This window comes from Anarrhichthys ocellatus, unplaced genomic scaffold (genome assembly GCF_004355925.1).
Source record: "Anarrhichthys ocellatus isolate YVR2014 unplaced genomic scaffold, GSC_Weel_1.0 scaffold38, whole genome shotgun sequence".
NCBI classification, from domain to species: domain Eukaryota; kingdom Metazoa; phylum Chordata; class Actinopteri; order Perciformes; family Anarhichadidae; genus Anarrhichthys; species Anarrhichthys ocellatus.
Window position 1 is genome coordinate 661,620 of NW_022280068.1, and position 13,994 is coordinate 675,613.

The window sequence follows — 13,994 nt, forward strand, 5'->3', positions numbered from 1 at the left end:
GACATGATGTTGAGGAAAAACACATTTTCCCACCTCAGGCATGAAAGCCCCATTATTGGTCATAAGTTTACAATATTGGCACTACTAGTTTACAACCCTGTTCGGGACAGTATGGAAGCTGAATATGACGATAAAATGTAATTGTAATGAATTCAGCATCAAGATACTCATGACACAGGTGTATGCCATGGGCTGGTCACAGTGAAGGGCCTCTCTACAAGTTTCTTATTTTAGTTACAAAGAAGTGTATTTCACATAACAAAAAGGTAAATGAGTGTGATGATGAAGTAAATGTAACAAAACCAAACAGAGAGGAAGCTAGGAGATAAAGAGAGATGGAGAGCGAGGGAGAGAGAAGGAGAGAAAGAGAAGGAGAGAGAGACGGAGAGAGAGAGAAGGAGAGAGAGAGACAGAGAGAGACTGGCTGACTGCTCATAGAGTTTTGCAACCAGATCAGGTGAGCTGGCCCTCCCTGATGAGCTGGCTCCTCCCACCAGGCTCCTGGAGGGAGAGGCCTGCTCTGAGAGGGTCGTCACACAGTTGACCCTCTGTCTGTTTTGTGCCGGTCTGTGCTGCCACTGGGAGCTTTCTAAAGGCCTTTCTACTGGAGACAGAGGCCTGCTGCCGCTGGAATAGAGAGCAGGTTTGGCGTTTATGGGACAGAAAACTGAAAAGAGCCTAAAAAGAACTGCTTTACAAAGTTGGGTGAACATTTTCTGTGGGTTTGTCAGTGCAAGCGACGCCTCATTTCATCCCTTTTCAACTTTTCCCATCCATATTCTGCTGTTATGTTGTAATTGATTTGCTGTAGGCTACAGCCCAGGTGGACCAACCCTTTGACCAAGACGGTGAACCGACCTATGAATAGAGCCCGCTTCTTTTTGTTGCTATGGGGGGAAAACTAAGGCAACAGATGACAGTACCCTTTATTGTTGTCCCCCTCTTTATCTCAGCTTTCTATTTGTCTCCATTTATGATCCAAAACATTCAACAAACTTCTCATTGTGTATTTATCCAATCACTCAGCGTCTCTGCCTTGATGGCGGCTCCGTCACCACCAGTTGACATCGTGTCTCACAAACAGCTCTAGCCAATTGAAAGTAATTGCTGAGCTGTTGACATGCTACTGAGAGGCTTAATCACTTCTAGATAATGATCTGTTCCAGCTGCCATTTTGTTGTCGACTGTCCTGGCATTTGTTTGCAGACTACTAAAAGCGTGTTTTCAGTTGTGTGTGTGAGACTTTCAATACTTGGGTACCATGACTTTTTGCAGTCGAAAGGCACAGAGAGCACTTTTGTTCAGATTGAAGCAGACAAAAGTCTTTGAAATTGCTAAAATACAAAGTGTCTGAGGAGATGTATTAGAGGCGCTGGATGCAAGATGAAATATTTTGCTGGGCATTGATTGGTTACTTTGATGCCCCTGGAGCCTTTGAATGGAGTCAAATGAATTATGAAGCAGGATTCATGAACAAAATGTTAAAACTGCTGCACAGGGTAAAGTTTGTTAGTTTGACCAATCGGTCAACACTTTCTCTGCAGTTTAAACACACTTATAATGCGGCATAATCTACTGACAGCACTGTATATTCATAGATTTGAGCTCTCATAAATAATCACGCTTTTAACAATAATCAATACAAGGACTTATAAGATCATGTATCATAATACTTCATAGTTACTGGCTCACTCACTGACATTTTAGATTTATTGATATGTTTCACTTTACCTAAAGAAGCAGTGTGGAGGATCTGGCAGCATCTACCTGTGAGGTTGCAACTGAAACTTCTCCAATGTGACAGGCGTGTACGAGAACTACAACAAAACACAAAGGGCCCTCTCTACAGCCCGTGTTCGTTCTGTCCGTTCAGGACAACTGTAGAATCATGGCGGTGCATCGTGAAGACGACCCGCTCCGTATCGAGATATGACGGCCGCATTGTAAGCTAATGTGATTATACACTAATGAAAACATACTTAATCATATCATATTCCATGTCTGCTAATAGATCCCCCCTTAATGTTACACACTGGCCCTTTAAAGCAAACAATGACCCCTTATTGTGACTCATACCAGCTTGTAATGTATTACACCTGCATCTCAGGAATTTAATTACTTCACTCAAAGCCCCCAATGACCAGTAAGTATAATCACATTATTATTCATTAGGGGAATTATAATACACAATGGCAAAAAAATGTCAGTGAGTGACCAGCCATTATAAAGTATTATGATACTTGACCTTACAAGTCATTATAAAATGCTTTATAATGTGTTGTGATTATTGTTATCAAGCATGATTAATATTTATGTGCTGATAACTAGAATCATAAACTGCTGTAAGGAGATCATAATGCATTGCAAAGATGAGAGTTGACCACCATGCAACAAGAGAGCCAGTCATGTGCAGTTAGTCTGCTGTTATTCAAGTTTTTCACTTATGGATGTTATATTTCATTCACTTTGAAGCAATTTTGAGTTAGAATCTTCTATGAAATAGACTTCATAATTATGTTGACATTATCCTGTTTGACTCTGACATCTGAATTATAGGCAGATATCATTCTAAAGTTATTTCTATAACGATATCACCATTCATTTATATTGTCTATTGATGTAAATGTAAACACCACAGTGTAGTTATGAACATCTTGTGTTGTCTGACCTCCCGTTGCAGTCATCGATGGCCTCGCTGTGGAGAGACGTTTTCCATATGGAACCATTTCTTCTTTATTTCAGTGACAGTACGACGCACAGGTGACGCGTCTTGAACATTAACATCATTATTTGTCCTCATTCCTCGTCTTCATCAGGTCCCTTAATTCTGTTAAAGAGAGACTTTCCTCTCTGGATCTCTGAAAGCAGGACTTCATCATAGGACACATGGGGCAGGACGTGTAGCCTTATATGGTGTTATTGGGTTGTTAGCGATGCTAATTCACTGTCCTTATGGACGCGCTCATTTACACACACATGTCACTCACCATGTTAACTCTGGTCAAGAATACCAAAATGTTCTCGCATGAGCTCCATTGCTCTCAGAAAAGTCATTAACACGCTATAAACTGAACATTCAATATTCTGGACTGTGTGTGGCACTTCGACTTGGTCTTTGAGTTCAGGGGGACATCTAGTTATGCCAATAATTTGTTTTCACCACAGTAGATTAATTGCTAAGGCAACAAGGCTAATGCAAGTGGAATGTGACTGATATTTCTATTGAAGTGATAGAATAATAAATTCAACTGGGGGTTCAGAAGGGGAGAGTGCACTTGAAATAGAGACACTTTTTTGAAGTGTGCCACAGCTTTGTCTGTCCACTGCTTGACGTTCCTTGAAACTCCAAACCCCTTTTCATTCAGGTCTGTGGCTTAATGCATTAACTGTCCATGAAAGATGACTGTTAAGGTTGGCTGAAACACATTTATGAGATTTTTGTCAGAAGCATTTCAAGTGTTTCTCTTTTTCAGCTGGTGTCCTGGATTTTGAATTCAGACTGCCATGTGGGGATGAGAAGACTCGTGTCTGAGTGTGTCAACCCCCCCCCCCCCACCCACCCACCCCCACCATGTTGCAGCCACATGGCAAGGATCCATTTTCATCTTATTCAACACTGTGCTGTGGCTGGCACTGCTTGGCCTGAAACATATGTTCACAGTCTTAGTAGGAGGATCCCTTGGGCATGTGGCACATCTTCTCACAAGAACCCTGGTGTGCGGCCGGCTTGTTCAAAGCGCTTGTGAGGATAGCAAGACTCGGCCAGAGGTGGAAAGGTGCTGGAAGTCTGCGGGCCTCGGATCTTCACAAGGACATGAGTAGTAGGGGAGGACGGAGATGCCGGGACAACGGTTCTTTTCCATTCTGGACAGAGATTCAGTTCCCTCTCATCTCGCCTGATTGCTGACGCCTGTCAGAAGAGTCAAGGCCACACCTCCTGCACCCCCTCCCAGCCAAGTGACTCAAGTCGAGCTTGTCAGGTTGCTTTAAACAAGCATAAGATTGTTGCATGGAGGGAAATGCTAACGAGAGACATGGATGCTAATGAGGAAGAGCAGCAGTCATTTAGGCAGGGAAGCAAACAACTCATGGCCTGATGCATGCAAATAGCATCTATTATGTAAAAGGGTGTGAGCTCAGTTCAAGTATGTGATACATGCTAAATAATTGCGTGTAAACTGTGTTTTAACTTTTGCTCGACTGCTTTTTTCACACACAGACTGCAGCCTGTAACCCAGCGGTAAACATCAGTCATGGATGTTACCAGCATTCTCTCTGTGCGACAAAGTTGTACTCAGAGTGGAAGATCACAGCTGACCACTGATCTGTCACGGCAGACTTGGCCTTCATGTCTGGTTTTTTGTTCTGAGGACTGGGCAGTAACACAGTGCTTATCAAAGTGCCCCGCCTGCTGATTATCTCTCCAAAAGAGCAGAGACCAAAGCTGTGAACACATCTGTTGGATCAGACGTCCACAGGGGCGAGCATGCATATAGCAGCGTGCTCCATCAAGTTCCAAAAGTGCTATTCACAGCGTTGGTTACACAGGAATAATTACTTATTTATTATTATTATAAATACACAAAATGGTAATAAATTACTCCCAGAACACTGTAATCCTAACAGGTGTTGGGGAAATTGAGATTTGCTGTTATTGCTAATAGTTATTTCTTCACAGGCCTTAGAGCTAGGGTTGGTAGTTTCCTTCAAAGATATTTTGCGTTATATTTGGTAACATTTCCATTATGTCCCGAAAGTAATCAATAACTCAAATGCTTTGCCAGATCAAAACAAAAAACAGTGAGTGTGGCTATCGCAGGACTGTAATGAACCCGTCCAATCTCTGCCTGCACTGCTCGTCACCAGAGTCTTCCTCAAGCTGCTATCGTAACAGCTGTGAGCACAAACAGCCATATCCGTTGTTTATGTTCACTATGATAATTGCTGACCTGAATACTTTCCTACTAGATTTGGGGACTTTTGGAGCTGGTGCTGCTGGCTACTTTAGTTGGAAAAGGTTTTTAGGTTGGATGCATTTTTATTCTTTTATCTGGCCTTGCCTTTCTAGTTTCTCAAGAATACCAATCTTTTTTTCATTTGTGAAAGAGCAAACAAAGACTAGTTTTCATTTCATTGTACCTGATGATTTGTGTTGTGACATTCAATATAACTAGAACATATGGAAATATGGTCTGGCAAGAAAAAAGTAGCAAGAAAAGAAAAAACTTCAAAATGTACAATAAGTAATCTACCTATTTAACTCATCTGCAGTTCCAACACAAATGTTTTACTGTGACGCAGCTGAAAGAAGTGTTTAGTTTCTACTAACAGCACATCAACTACAGTTTCAGCTTTAGGAAGCTTACTATGTACAAGGGGCATTTTTTATATATAAGTTCATACTTTACAAGAACTAACTTACAGTTCAGTTTGCACAGATTGACAATCATAGTGCACAGTTTTCACAATTTATCGTTTCTTCAGTTGTTTCAAAGTTAACAGTCCCAAAAAAAGTAGTTAATGTTCATTTTTTTCTTTGTATAATAATATATACAATAATGTATAACTACATATAAACCTGGTGGTGTAAGACAGTCACATCGGACCCAGATCATGCTATTATAATGGGATCTAGAGTACGCTTTTTACTAGCTATGGAACACACATGCACACGCACACCATCGTCTTGTCAACACACATATTATACTGCAATCGTCTTTTACATGTGATATGACAAAAATACCAAAGAAAACAAGTAATTATTCATTTAATTGCATTAATTGCATGTCATTTTGTTATACATTGCTACTGACTATTTTAAAAGGCACTCTCTTTACTTTAAAATGAGTTCTTTGAACACAGACATAATTCCAAGGTGGTAATCTGAATCACTTACAATTGTCGTTCTCCAGACAACACAATGTTGGAGGGCTCACTCTTTCTATGGGCTCCCACCACACGGGGTCATGTGCAACCACACTGTCTATATGTAAGCCCCTGTATAAACCACAGACTTTGACGTCCTGTACATCTTAAGTACATCTTATCCAGTTGTGGGTTGCTGTGGAAGCAGGCTCAGCAATGTATCAGAAAGACGTCCTACTCCAAAGCCACGTCCTCCAGCTCTTCCTGTGGATCCTCAGGCGATCCAAGGCCAGACAGGATATGTGATCGCTCATATGGGTCTTCTTGCTGAGAACTTCTGGGCCGGACTAGAACGTTTTGCGTTCACACCAAACGCAAAGCGAGATTTTACGTTGCGTTACTCGCAGGAGTTTACTCGCTGGATCGTTTATTGTTATTCGCGTCATTTGCGCTAGACGTGCCGGAGAGGAGGAGTAGCTAGAATTTTGCATTTCTGCGTCTATTCGCATCTAAAAAAAATGTTTTCCCTGTGTTTGGTGTGAACACGGCATTAGAAGGGAGCAATCACTCCCGGCTGGTTGCGTGGACGACTTCAGGAGGTTTAAGATATAAGATATTAATTAGTGAGATTTAGAGGTACTGGTTGGTGGAATATTTTACCGTTGACTAGAGACAAATTAGCTTTTTCACCCTGTTTTTAGTCTCTGTGCTAAGCTAAGCTTACCGGCTGCTGGCTGTAGAGTGGTTTTGCTCTTCTCACTAACTCTTAGCAGAAAAAGCTTATTCCCCAACATATAAATCTATTGCTTTCAGGGTGAGCTCTCCTTTTGGCTGCTTGAATCTGTGATCTCATTGTTTCGGCGTCACCCAAAGCTCACGGCCATGGGTGCAGGTTGGGAAGGCTTACACTCACTTGAGGACAAGACCCCTAAGAAACTTGAACTCCTAGGAAGGTTTTCGAGCAGACGATGTTCTACTGCTGTGAAGAGATTTACTACTTACTTTGGAGGCCTGATACAAAGATTGTAATGATAAAATTCCCTCTCTTTGCAGGTGATCATGATCCTCACCAAGCTGTATGACTTTCATATTGGCAGCGTCACTGAGAGCACTCTTTGGAGGTGAGTACAAAGCAGATTTTTATTCATAAATATTTACATGTAATGTCTTTGAATCCTGTAATCCTATAATGCTGCTACTACCAAGGGATAGCCTTTTGTGATGGTCCTGTGATTGGCTTGATGTTTTGGCTAATTGTCAGTTTGATATATGGTGACTGATAACAAAGAGAATCTGACTTGGCCCACTGTAGTAAACCCTTAAAGGGGACATATCATGCTCATTTTCAGGTTCATACTTCTGCTTTTGTTTCTACTAAAACTTGTTTACATGCTCTGAAGTTAAAAAACACATTATTTTTCTTTGCTGCTTGATTATATAGAGCCTGCGTGTGACATAAGAAGGGGAGTCTGATTGGCTTGTTGAATCACATGTTTACTGATCTCTTTAACACACACAAATTATTATCTTCTTTCACAGCCTTGGGTTATTAGGCTCTCCAGACACACAAATGTATGTGCATAAGCACTTGAAAAGTGAGTTTTTCACAATTTGTCCCCTTTTAACCAAATGCTAGGACTTCTTCACCTCTGTTTTTGAACCACTCCTCTCTTTTCCCACCTGTCTGCAATCACTGTGTCTTTTCTTCTTCGACTCATCTTGTGTTGTTAACAGTGTGTTCTGGTGTCATGCATGGTCAGACAGGGCACTCAATGTGGAGGATGCATTTGTCATGCTCTTGTTCTGGCGTGTTATCTCATGTGCTGCCCTTCTTCACCCCTCCCGGGACTGAAATAAACACACAAAGCATGCACACACACACACACTCCTGAAACAAGAGTAAAAATACACTACCGAAACAGATGGGGAACGCATCTCTGATGAGTTCAAAATGCGTGAAACCCATTTCCATTGTGGCTTGTGACATTAATACAGTTATTCCTTTGTTTGAGTTTTAGGATTATGCCACACACATGACAATGTCCTCCTGGGCAATATTTGGCCCGTTTTTCCAGGGAAACTACTTTGGGGTAATTGGGTCCTCTGGTAATAGGCCATTTGCCAAACCCCCAGAACAGTGATTGTCCAATCATATAGCTTAGCAACTAGCAACTAATTAGGCCCAGTAGATCTGTCAAGCTTTTGGATTTCTGCAGTTATAGTGATACTCGGAAGATGGTGTGTTTTTCTTTTTTTCCCCAAGCCTTTCCAAAACCAAAAATACAAGAGTAAAGGTGTAAGGCATGGATCCAATGGTGTGTTGATCTGCTCAGTCCATTGTGTGTGTCAACAGCACGTTGCTGTGAGGTAATAATCTCCCACCCTAAAAGGATGTCCCTGCACTATGACATGCACTGGTCAATTTAGAGATGTTGGCCTATCTTGCTTCCATAACTTATTTTTTCAGACTAGTCGAAAGAAAACATTCAAAATACAAATTCAGAAGTTTATTTTATTACTTTTAAAACATTGAACATTTTTTTTTTATGACTATTTTCTGATTTATAGAGTTATACCAAGATATCCAATATTCCTTTTGTAAAACATTTGACTAACATGTCAAGAGAAGTTAGAACCTGTCTTTATATAGGGTTTAGATTTCTGTTCTGGAAATGCAGACAAATGAGCACATATTAAGCCTCATTTGCATTATTAAACATCACATTTAGGACAGCTTGTAACAAAAAATGAAGTAACTACTTCACTTTACTACAACTTGACTAAAAGTAACCACAGGGAAAGGAAGATGTAAGAGAAACAGCCTGATGTCTGGAGTAGTTAGGTGAGGAAACAGATTTACAGCATTTATTTTTGGGTAGAAAAATAGAGAAAGAGTTTGTTTACTACTCAAAGACATCCAATCTTTTCTTAATTCACTTCATACTTGTCCCCCTATCTAGTGATGCAGTTCTGTGCTTGAGTTAGAATTACTGGTTCAAACCCCAACAGCTCAATTTGCCTAAAGACAAAGGAACAGTGTTCCATCTGCACCATATTGTTTTTCTTTGAGATTTTCAAGATGACATTCCTTTAAAGCACAACACATTTGCACTCCTCAAGTTTGACAATGATAAGCTGTGCCAAAGTGACTGCTAGCCATTTTTGACATTTAGACATCTACTTTGTAATTTGGACCCTCAGGCAGAAACAGAGTTTTGGAGTTTTGTTTTGGTATTTGAATAAGTGAGGAAAATGCAGTCCCCTGATATTCTGCAGTGATGCAGAACACTATGCTGACACTATGGATGATCCAATAGTCTGGATATACTTCTGTAATAATTCTATGATTGCTTCTGATAAGACTCTACTATCTGTATTTCTATATTTCTGCATTTTCCGTCTCTGTCCTTTCAAACTCTACATGTTTATCTGAATATTCAACTAAGTAAACTTTATAAAACAGGATCGTACAGGATGTGTAGAAGTTGAAATCTGTTCACTTTGATGATCGCTAGTCCCTGTTGCACAAACGCCCCCAGACATAACCTCCCCAATCACATCCACCACAGATGGCAGAGAGAGGACATGCAGTAGCCTAAAGGAGAGAGGAAAACCAGCATAATGTAAACTGCTTATATTAAAAGCCAGGTTGTTGTTATCAAACTGCAATGGCTTACTTCATATCCATGATCTCAGCATCTGACATGGTGTCTGCTTCCCCGGTAACCATTATAAAATATGTGTTTTTATTACAGTTTATAATGTTTGTGTGCCAAAAAACAAATTTGCTTTGTAACTTTGTAACACTGTTAGCCTAATGCTACCAAGAATATACAAGACTGACCTGCTTCTATCGTTTGAGTAATGTAATTTCCTATCATTCAAGGATTATTAAACAGATTGTACTTCAACCCCCAAAATGACCATTTGTATATTGGTTGCTCACCCTGTGTTTCCTTGAATTCTTTAAGAAAGAATTCAAGGTAAAAACGTGATGAGTAATTGAAATACAACATTTTGGGGATGAAGTATTCCTCTTAAGTGTGCATGTCTCTGTTTCTCGAAGAATGGAGTAATGCAAGAGGTCAATTGCTGCTCAGTCAGTCTGCACGCCGTGAGAGGCTTTTATTCAGTGATTAAAGGTGCAGAAAACAGTGGGGGGAAACTTCATGAAGAAGCTCTGGAGGTCAACTATCAGGCTGCAGGCTCTAAAGCTACCCCACACGAGTCCTTAACTATAGTTACATAACACACAATACATACTAAATGAATAGAGAAAGTGCAGTTCAGGTCAAGGCAATGCCAGCATCTGGCACTGAAAGCTTCAGTGTTTCGAACAACCACAAAAAGACAAACCAACGAGTACCTACATGAACTGTTTGCAGCAAAGTACAACAGTATGTCTGGACAAATTTTATTTATTTCTTGCACACAAATAAGTGATGATTGGATGAAGATAAACCCTAGCACTGTCATCAGAGTTAAATGCACCATGACAGTTTATCTCTGCAGGGAAGACGTAATCAGGTGAGCTAATTTATACATGGTGTGAGAACAGGGACATCACTGTGGTTATTGGCAGCACTCCCAGCCCTCGCTCACCCACAAACCTACAGTGAGGGGAGCAGCTGTCCATCGCGGACTGACTTTCCAATACATCAGTGTCTGAGGAAACGCTATGTTGTGAATGCATGACGGGAATGTTGGAAGCAGAGGAAGTTGAAGGAAGGGAAAATGGACAGAGGAATGAAAAGGGAGAAAGATAGAAGGCCAACTAGCACTTTTTATTGATGCAGCTGCTTTCTGGAATCAGCTCAACTGGGGCAGCGCTGAGAAACCTGGCTGTCTCATGTCGGCTCCGGCCCCTGACTCGTCTCTCTGTTGCCGGCTAATTGAGATCAAAGCTCTGATAGGGTTTGAAGAGGAGCGGTTGGACAGAATATTTATCAGTTTGCGTGAAGACGTCCCAGCTGACGAGTCTTAGAGCTGCCTTCTTGCAAAGGTCGAAGGCAGTGGCAACACCTCAAAGTATCGCCCAGTCAGTCTGTCAATTTTAATGAACATCCTGACCTTAGACAATGAAAGCTGATCGGGCAGTATCAGAAGAAACTTCAGAGCTGAGGTCCAAAGTAAACCCGAGCACACAGATTTAAGGCACAGACTTTAAAAGAAGACTAAGACTAGCTAAGCCCCAACACTGTCCTATTCTGAGAGCAGGAGAGGCCTCATATTCCTTGTGAGGAGGGAGAAGCACGTTTAACCTCCACCTTCACCGATCAGTCAGTCATCATTTTCAAAGGAGCCTTCACATGTGCGTGGTTAGAGGGAAAAATGAAGGCGAGCAGTTTATCGTTGACAATAAATCAAACTCAGCAAAACAATTCTTCAAAGTTGTGCAGCCTCTCTCATCTGGCCTCTGGAGTATTGTTCTGCTGTAGATGAAACTTTATCAAATATGACAAGCCCTGTATTCATTTGCAGGTATTGAGACGTGGGTCAATTAATGCCAACAACACAGTCAGGTTGCATTTCCCTCCTATCACTGTATGAATTTGACACATTTTATACTTTTTGCAAACATGCCTATGCAGCAGTTGTTTTCTGTGATTTATACAGTCAGTTCTTTGAAGTTACTGGATTACTGAGCTGGAAAGCATGAAGATGAGCTGATGGTAATCTCTTTTTTTTTTCCACTGCAACACACATAAACTAAAGTCCAGTCCTTTTTTTCTTATTTTGTGTTTCCTGAATCCTCAAACTGAACGGAGTTTACTGAGTCATCAGCACTGACAGAGTCGGTAGCTTTTAACATTGGAGCTCCCCTCACTGGAGACAGAACGTGTCATTGTCAGCTCAGCCGTGGTAAACTGTATGTCAGGTCCTGATTAAAAAACAGCTAAAAAACAACAGAAGCCACAAAAACATTCACGATACCACGACCGTGTTGCAGATAGGAGCTCACTAAAACATCAACTGTTATATCTTAGCAAGATATTACAAAACAGTGCTCATGTTTGTGCTGAATGAGTTCAGTTCGAACCAGCAACGGACTCATCAGAATCCCAATCTGTACTGAAAAGCTGACGTGATAGGCTCTTTTGAATGAATATATAATGCAATCTTTAAACTTTAAAAAACCAAAGAAACTACATTGTGACGATTTATCTTCATACTGAACTGGACAAAATAATTCAAATCAGAAAAGAGATTTGAAATTTCCACCTCAATTAGTTATGCATCATGCTCTGTGAGTAGCTTCTGCAGTATTCTTAGCAGCTTACATGCTGTGACTGTGGTTACTTCTGTTAGGTAAGATGTGCAGGTCACTGCTAGCTTGAATGCACGACCATATTGCAAAGAGCGATGTGACGAGGCCGTCGGTCAGGACGGCATCATCAGCTGTAACCTCTGTAGATAGTTATTTGCTGCTATATTAATGCTCTGAATCACATATATTGCTCCTTTAACGTATTAGCATCTCCTCCTATTTGCATCATTGACATTGACACAGAGAGTTCAATGTGCTCTACATGCCGTGACATGATACGACAGACAATACCAAGTGCAAGTTTATTACAGCTAGGTAAATGGGGTTGAGGCTCTGATTTGGTTCCATAGCGTCAGTCAAATCAAAGACAACACTGTCTGTGTGGTAGAGAGGCAGGACTCACCACTGGCTCATTGACGTTGAAGCAAACTAAATGAAACAAACTAACAATTATCATTGTACAGTTGTACTAAATTAGCATGTGATACTGAGAGCTCTAGTCTCCTGAAGGACTTGTGGTGAGGCTCTCTATGTTTAACTGCCCCTGCAGTGGAAATACCTCTCAGCTAATGAACAGCTCTCTCCCAATGAACTTCTATATGATAACACCATACCACTAATACACATGTAGCAACTGACTCTTTCATATTATCCTCCAAGGAACATTGCTGTAGCCAGTTTGTCCTTTTTCATTGAGGCACATTTTGCACCAGATAATCGTTTCAGTGTAATTATTTTAATTGGTCTTATTCTTGCCTTCAGCAAATTGGCGCTGATCTGATGAAAAGAAGAGCATTCTCTCCACTCTTCGTTGTCGTCTATTAATATTCTGATTACAGTAATGATGGTTGATATGAAGAAATGTTCATTATGATGATAACTGCCTGAAATTAGTGTCACTGAAAATGACAGTGATTATCAAGTAATCGGGGAACAGTTAAGACAACTGCTGGGGAGAATTCTGTGCAGCACTAGTTGCTTCCGGTCTGGAAAATAATTAGTAATCCAGAACATATCAACAAGTAAGAGGCGAGCTTCACCAATTTCACACATAACGGTCATTTACTAGTACGACTGTATAGTATTCAGCTGCTTGCACCAGGACCACTGTCAAGCATGCAGCATGTATGTTAGGCCTGAAAACCAGGAGTGAAGATGCAGATATTGATCCCCAAAATCTGATCCTGTTTCCTGTGGAAAAAAAACGAATAATTCCCTTCCAGACACAATTTAAAGTATGTAAAAATACTTGCTATGACAATAAAATCAATAGATACATAAAAAGTTGGCTTGAAGCACATCTACTGTCTTTTTCATTGAGAAATTCTGGATCTGGCCTCGCTCTGCCCACCACCACTGTTCGCGCTAGGTTGACCCATGTATAAGGGAACTGGGTCCAGGGTTGGAGGCAGCATCCCGTTCATTGCTATTCAGTGGAGCATGGAGCGAAAAACAATTAGATTTTCAAGTATAAATTACAAATTTACCCGGATCTTCCTGCAATCCCCGTGATCTGCTAGTCCATGATGATTTGTCCTTGGGACACTTAACTCCAAATTGCTGAATGAGTATGAATGAATGGGTATGAATACATACAATACATTGCCCTAAATTAGAGTCCATTTTTCGGGGGTGGGGGGGAAATGGTTATATACACTGCTCAAAAAAATAAAGGGAACACTTAAACAACACATTGTAACTCCAAGTCAATCACACTTCTGTGAAATCAAACTGCCCACTTAGGAAGCAACACTGACAATCAATTTCACATGCTGTTGTGCAAATGGAATAGACAACAGGTGGAAATTATAGGCAATTAGCAAGACAGACACCCCCAATAAAGGAGTGGTTCTGCAGGTGG

At 40.9% G+C, this 13,994-nt stretch overlaps 1 protein-coding gene across 5 annotated transcripts in view; it reads left to right on the forward strand.

Moving 5' to 3' along the window:
• Window positions 1–13,994, forward strand: part of sorcs3a (sortilin related VPS10 domain containing receptor 3a) — a 214,523-nt gene that overhangs the window by 85,592 nt on the left and 114,937 nt on the right. For all 5 annotated transcript variants that reach the window (XM_031867062.1, XM_031867063.1, XM_031867065.1 and 2 more), the window contains exon 2: window positions 6,919–6,986. In XM_031867062.1, coding sequence (XP_031722922.1) covers window positions 6,919–6,986 — 68 coding nt within the window. The remainder of the gene's footprint in view (window positions 1–6,918; window positions 6,987–13,994) is intronic.